The 6,880-nt window shown below is 42.3% G+C and overlaps 1 protein-coding gene across 1 annotated transcript; it reads left to right on the top strand.

The window, feature by feature from the left end:
- Positions 1 to 1,672: 1,672 nt before the first annotated feature.
- On the top strand, positions 1,673 to 6,591 carry LOC113962226 (nucleoporin-like protein 2). The gene is made up of 5 exons (XM_027673013.1): positions 1,673 to 1,810; positions 3,168 to 3,417; positions 4,101 to 4,195; positions 4,517 to 4,593; positions 6,448 to 6,591. Exons 1-5 carry the CDS (start codon positions 1,699 to 1,701, stop codon positions 6,574 to 6,576), a joined length of 663 nt encoding a protein of 220 aa, XP_027528814.1. The 5' UTR covers positions 1,673 to 1,698; the 3' UTR covers positions 6,577 to 6,591.
- The last annotated feature ends 289 nt before the right edge of the window (positions 6,592 to 6,880 follow it).

Raw genomic sequence — 6,880 nt, 5'->3', positions numbered from 1 at the left:
GAAACTGGATGTGTCAAGGAGAGAGAAGAGAGTGAGTCAAAGCAGTGCCCTAGATAGAGTCACAAAGCACAAGATGAAACAATAAGAGATGAGAACGAGAGCAGCAAGAGGTGATCAAGTCATTGACTGACAGGAAAAAATCTATAGATTTTAACAGATTTGCATTTCTGGAGTGCTTTTCCAGAAAAGAGTGTGTAGAGACTGAAAGCATTTTGTTCATAACTGCAAGAGCATGTGATCGTGATGAAGTGATCCATGTCAGACTGGGCAGCTCTATTTTTGCTTCAAGTATTTACGGAAAGACAGTTCCCTGTTTTGGAATCTAGTGTTCACTTACATCTTTGGAATTTTTTCAGCTCTCTGCTTTCAAGAACACAGGCACCCAACCATCGCCTGCCTTTGGACTGGGAGGACAGCAAACATCAAGCTTTGGGCTCTCAAGTAAGTTCCTGCCCTAAGAACCAGCAGATATCAACATTTTCTGGAGTTTCTCTGCTGCTGCATTTTTTGAAATACAGCAGTGGTTTAATATGACTGGGGTACCCATTGTAATATTTGTTATCAATTCTGTACTTGCAGGCTTTCCTGTGAGCAGCAGCAGTACCGGTGCCAGCAGTTTCTCCTTTAAAGCCAGTTTCAGTACAAACCAACAGATCATTTCAAATTCAACAACTCCGAAGTAGTAAAAGGGACGTGTACAAAAAAAAAAATGCCCCCACTGTTTGTCTTAAACGTGCCTGTATCACTCGCTGGGTATACCTCTGAGGACTAAAATCCTCACTTCCCACATACTCTGTATTTTGATCTGTATCTTCTTTATTCATCTCTGCCCCAATGTGGGGGTGGAATGGAGGAAACTAACATTTGCACATAAAACCTGATTATCCCATTTACCAAGTCATCAACTGTAAGATAATATTAAAATGCAATGACATGTTTTCCCCATCCTCCAATTTATAAAGTGGCCACCAATGATTACAATATCTCTTCATTTTATCTTTAGTCATTTGATCTCCCCTAAACTTATTCCAGTTTTTCAGGATGCCTCCTAGAGAGCTATGGGGAAGAATTGCGGATTAGCATGCTCCTGTTGTTAGATTTAGTAACATTCAAGTTACCCAAGTCCTCTACCCTAAGGCCCAGACCTTCAATAGTTACACGACTCCACTGGTAAGTATACACCATTTGGAAACAGAACAATAACTTAGGGGTTACAGAAGTAGTGCTGGGCTGAAGGTTGGACTGGATGATCCCAAAGGTCTCTTCCAATCTTGATGATTCTATGATTCCATAGCCATGGGCAATACATTCCTTCGTCTCCCTGTAAAGATACAGCACACAAATATTTTACCACGCAGGCTCTGTGGGAAAGGGGTTTATGTGAGTAAGGGGCGATTACAGCCGACGAGAGGGTATTCTACTGTGCCAATGACTAAGGGTTTGCACCAAGCTCCAGTCAAATCCTAATTTGGCTCTGTCCGCAGCCTGTCGATGTGTTATCCCCCGGTCTGACCGGATCCGTGGTGTCATCCCCGCTCCAGCCGCAGCCCCCGCTCCCAGCGCGTGCCCCCGGAGGGCAGCGCGCACGCGGGCACAACGGCGGCGCTCGTGCCGGCGCTCACTCCTCCCGGCCGCTCCGCGCGCTGCCTGCTCGGCGCGCGCCCGGCACGTCAGAGCGGCGGCGACGGCGGGGCGGCCATGGGCGTGTGCCAGTTCTTCCTGCGGGGATACTGCCGCTTCGGGGACCGCTGCTGGAACGAGCACCCCCGCGGCGCCGGCCGCCCCGGGGGCCCCCCACCGCCCTCACAAGGTACCCCGAGCGCGGTGGGCCGGGCCGGGCCGGGCCGGGCCGGGCCGGCTGGAGGCGGCCCCCGGCCGGCAGGAGCTCCGGAGCCGGGCGGGCCGGGCCCGGGAGTCTCGGCAGCAGCCTCTGCTTCGGCACGCGCGGGGCTGGGCTCTGGCGAAGAGTCTGGAGCTCAGGTCCTGTGAGGAGAGGCTGAGGGAGCTGGAGGTGTTTAGCCTGGAGAGAAGGACGCCCAAGGGAGACCTTATCACTCTCTACAACTACTTGAAAGGATGTTGTAGCCAGCTGGGAGTCGGTCTCTTCTTCAGGCAATCAGCAACAGGACAAGAGGACACATTCTTAAGCTGTGCCAGGGACTGTGTAGGTTGAGCATTAGGAAGAATTTCTTCACAGAAAGGGTGATTAGACCTTGGAATTGGCTGCCCCGGGAGGTGGTGGAGTCACCGTCCTTGGAGGTTTTTAAGGAGAGACTGGCCGTGGCACTTAGTGCCATGGTCTAGTTGGCATGGTGGTGTTGGTCATAGGTTGGACTCGATGAGCTCAGAGGTCTTTTCCAACCTACTTGATTCTGTGATTCTGTGACTGCGGGATGTGCCACAATGCCATGGGAAAGCAGCTCGGGAAACTTTCCTGCCAAGAACAGAGAGCAAGTTTCCAGCAGCCTTATGCTGTGGCCAGTGAAGGCTGTTTCCATTCTCATTGGCTCTGTGTGTCTGGGAGCTTTGGAAAGGCGAGTGACGCAACAGGGAGTTTAGAGCTGCAGTGATGGCAGGAACACGGCTGCAGTTGCTTGTCCTTATTCCTGCTGAAGGAGGGTTGGAGTTTGTAACACACATGCACAGATGTGTTTAAGGTCTCAGAACAGAACTCTGGAGCTCTCTGCGCTGCAGCAGAGCAGGAGGCAGGAGCTCCTAATGTAAACACATGGTGAGTTAAATTTTTTTCTGCTAGGGTAGTTTCTTCGTGAAATGACCTCAACAAAACTGAAACAGTCTCTTTCTGGGATGCCACGTATTATTGGCACCGTGATCTAGTTGAAGGTGTCTCTGCTCATTATGGCACGAGGGAGGTCAGACTAGATGATTTTTAAAGGTGCCTTCCAACCCAAACTATTCTGTGGTTCCACGTGAGAAGAAGGAGTTCCCATTTACCTCTGACTCCTGAACTACCATGCGTAACTCACTAGGTAAAGCTCACAAAATACTGAGGTTAACTCATTAGGAAAAAACTAAATTTTCATTTTAAACTTCTTATTGCCACCATAAGACTGGTTATACTTACAGTTTTTGTTGATGCTCTTTGTTTCATATCTTAATGATTAAAAATTTCTGTTGTTTGCTTTCTTTGTTTTTTTATTTGGAAGTTACTGGCGGAAGAGGAGGAGGATGGGGTTCCTCTAACCAGAGATACAGCAGTGTTATCCAACCATCTACCTTCAAGTCTGATACATGGGGTGGCAGCAGAGATCATGGAAGAGGATTCTTTGGCTCCTCTGACTTTGGATCATCAGGCAGCAGCAGCAGAAGTGCAGACTTCTCACAGAACAGGTTCTCGGCATTAGCGAACAGTCAGAGTGTTGCTGATGGCTCTAAAGATGAAGAGGAGAGACTTTTGTAAGTTATACTCCTGTCTTACTGAAAGCATTTAGAATGAGCAGTTTAAAAGCTTACTAACTTCCTAGAGATAATGCAGAGAACAGTATCATGAAGAGGAAGCTGGGACATGTAGAAAGAACGATAGAGAACACAACTTCATTTGGTTCTCTGGAATGATGCTGGCATGGGAAGGAAGAAATCCGTGTCTGGGACCTGAGCTGGGCAGCTAGACAGCTGTGATACTAGTAAGATGGTATGGTATTTAAGTTGTGAGCAGGAGGATAAGGAATAAAACAAATATTTCAGTGCTTGAAAAATAAGGGTCAGAGCTCCTTTGGGAAAATGAATTATTTGACTTGGTTTTCCAGACAAGACAACAAATTTTTCTGCCAACAGCAAAACTATTGAAACCTGGTTTCACACAGACATGTGTTACAGTCAGTTGAGAGTGACCAGCAGATTCAAGGCGATTACAGGGCAGGTGCTGAGAAGTAGCAAGCAATGTGATTTCCCAAAGAAAAAAGGTTTTGGAACCACTTTCCATTACTTTTTTTAAGATTTTAACTGTTTAGGGCAACACTTTGTTTTCATGGTAGCAGGTATTGATTTTGACTTTGGACAGAAACCAGGCAATTGTTTCTGGTGGTTTTGTTTTGACCATGTAATTTCACCTTCTTCTGTGGTTTTGCTTTGTTTTGTAGAGAATGTGTAGTGAAAGACATGGAAATTTGGGAATCTTCTGGACAATGGATATTTTCATCTTACTCACCAATGAAAGAAAAGCTGAATGTCTCAGGTAGGTAATGTTTTTAGTGTTGTTGCGTATTACTGCTATTTAGGGTGTTTCTGTGACTTGCCTACACTAATGTACCTCTGTGGAACTATTTGCAAGGTGATGATTTGCCTTGTGATACAACAGAAAGGAATATGAGATTAATGCAAATTAATTTTGGACATTCACACCTCTGAAGTTCTGTAATGGATCTTTTTTGTGTCTCGGACTGTGACTGACTTAGGACAGACAAAGTACCAAAGCCCATTTCTTCGTAACTATGGAGGGTGATTGTAAATATGAATGTGTTTTCTTGGAGGTTTTTCACTACTCCTATCCTTGCAGGCTTTTCGGATGTCTCACCAGAAGAGCTGCATCTGGAGTATTATGACAGCAGAGCAAAGAATATGATTGGGAATTATGTAAGTATTTAAACAATACTGGTGTGGACACTCTTTAGGACAGGACTTGTTACTGTTCTTCAGGTTGCCAACTCTTGACTCACTTAGCTCCCAACTCGGGGAGATTATCAGAATGCCAAAATATTTTTCAATTGCCGTGCACCAAATAGAATGCAAAAATACCTGCTGGACACTCCTTGACTTAATCTTGTCCCTGCTCTTGTATATTATTTGTAGAAGTTACTGGAATGCTGTCTCAAAAATTTAATATCTCATCTGCTATTAGTCAGTTTGATTAATATAGCTGGTTATCTAGTGCTTTAAATAAAAGACTGGGAAAGTTTATTTGACCTTGTTCTTTTACATGCCTTTATTGCAGGGAACTAATGATGAAAATAGCAGATACTTCTTTTTTAGAAATATATATATTCCTTTGGAAGTAACACATATGTTTTTATATAAAATATCTCTCAATGTATGTGTATTGTTCCTTCCTCATAGTCCTGTCAATATCAAGGAAGCTAGCAGAGTTTAATGTTGTGTCCAGAAGGAAATTAGGCTATTGGAAATTAGGCTGGTGGCAAGTATAAACTAATTTAAGCTACATTTCACTCTTTCTTCTTGTTCTTGGTTCTGTGTTCCAGAAGAAATTGCTGTTGTCACCAGTCTGGCTTCATATGCTTAGATTTACCAGAACTGCATTTTCAGAGACAAGAGATACAAAATTTTTTTAAATTTCAATTAAAATAATAAACCAAAATGATTAAACAATATGCTATGCCTGGCTATTAAAAAAAATAAATTATGGTCTCACCAAAGTTGTAAATGCAAGTTCACAAAACTCTCAGTGTATAGATGATAACTGTATGATACAGTTTTCTCACAAAATGTTTAAGCACAACATGTCTTTTCCATGTTTCTATTCTTAAACTGGGTCAAAATCTGAATTTTCTGGTCTGTTGTATAAGAGCAGATACCAGGCAACATGATCTTCCAGCATGTGAGTAGACACAAAAGAATTATTGATGTTTGTGTTATAAGATTCTTTTGAAAAATTAAGGAATTTGTCTACAAAAAGATTATTCATTCCATTCTTAGAGGCATTTGTGACATTAGGTGTTTTACTTCTTTATGTTTTAAGGAAAATTCAATTAGACCAAGCATTGAATTAGATATGTTGCTAAACTTAAATATAAATGTAGGAAATTCAAGTTTAAAATTCCCAAAGGTTATTTGAAGACTTTGCAGTTTCTTGTTTAATACTAAATCACAGTTATCAAGACACAGATACTATTTACTGCTGCACTGTTCTGTGCAGTTATCTAGTGGAACACGTTAATGTCGTCAAAACTGAATATTTCAGGATGATACTATTAAAATCTTCTGAATTACAGTGTTTTGAAAGTGGAGGTTTTTTTTCTGAACATATGGAAAAAGCTAAGGCAAATCTTAGGACTTGAGCTTACTGAGTGAGCGCATAAGTAGGCAGGCCAGAAATCAAACAGAGGTTGAAGAGTTTATTCTCATATATTTAAAACTTACATATCTTATGTCATTTGTTTCCTTTTTGCGTCTAATTCAGAAAGAGATAGAACTTGAATTTAAAAAGCCCCAGAATTTTTTTTTTAATATTATCCCTATGTAAAGTACAAAGGTTGATTTAAGGGCAGTAGTAAGAGAGTTTAAAGGAATTCTTTGCTAAAAACAAAGGTGTCAACTCCTCACCCTGAAGGTTCAGGAAAGCAAAAATCCTGTCATCTTGGCTTAATGAAGTTTCTTTTTTAATTCTGGATATCTTTTTTCAGTTCAGTTGTCAGATCACTCTTCTTTTAAGTCTTCAGTAATAAAAACATGCTTTTCTTTCCCCTTTTTTAGATAGATGCTGTCCAACAGTTAGCAGCACAATGGAAAAATCGTCTGCTTCAGTTGAAAGCTTTAAATGCATCCACAAAAGCAGCTTTGGTAAGTGTTAGGGAAAGGCAAAATGTTTCTGTTCTGTGCTAATGTTGACTCTTCCAAATCAGAATCAGCAGACTGGACTGGAATTGCCCTCCAGGCTGTCTTAGGATAAATAGAGTGTTTGGGTAATGCCAGAATGAGGAATTGAGAGATAGCTGGGAGGGAAACCCTTTGGATAACATTTGAAGATAAAAAAAGTCATTGATTCTGGGAAGGTGACAAACACTTCTGAATCGAGATGTTTTTTCAGAAGCAATTGCTTGACTTAAAGCTAATAAGCAATAATGAGGGAGACAGAGGAAGTGGCTTTATTTAAGTGGAGTTTTCATGAAGTGCATTAAAGGTTAAG

The sequence above is a fragment of the Neopelma chrysocephalum genome, unplaced genomic scaffold (assembly GCF_003984885.1).
Source record: "Neopelma chrysocephalum unplaced genomic scaffold, ASM398488v2 Primary Assembly neopelma1_126230, whole genome shotgun sequence".
NCBI classification, from domain to species: domain Eukaryota; kingdom Metazoa; phylum Chordata; class Aves; order Passeriformes; family Pipridae; genus Neopelma; species Neopelma chrysocephalum.
Note: the sequence above shows the minus strand (reverse complement) of the source record. Positions and strands in the feature narration are given on the sequence as shown.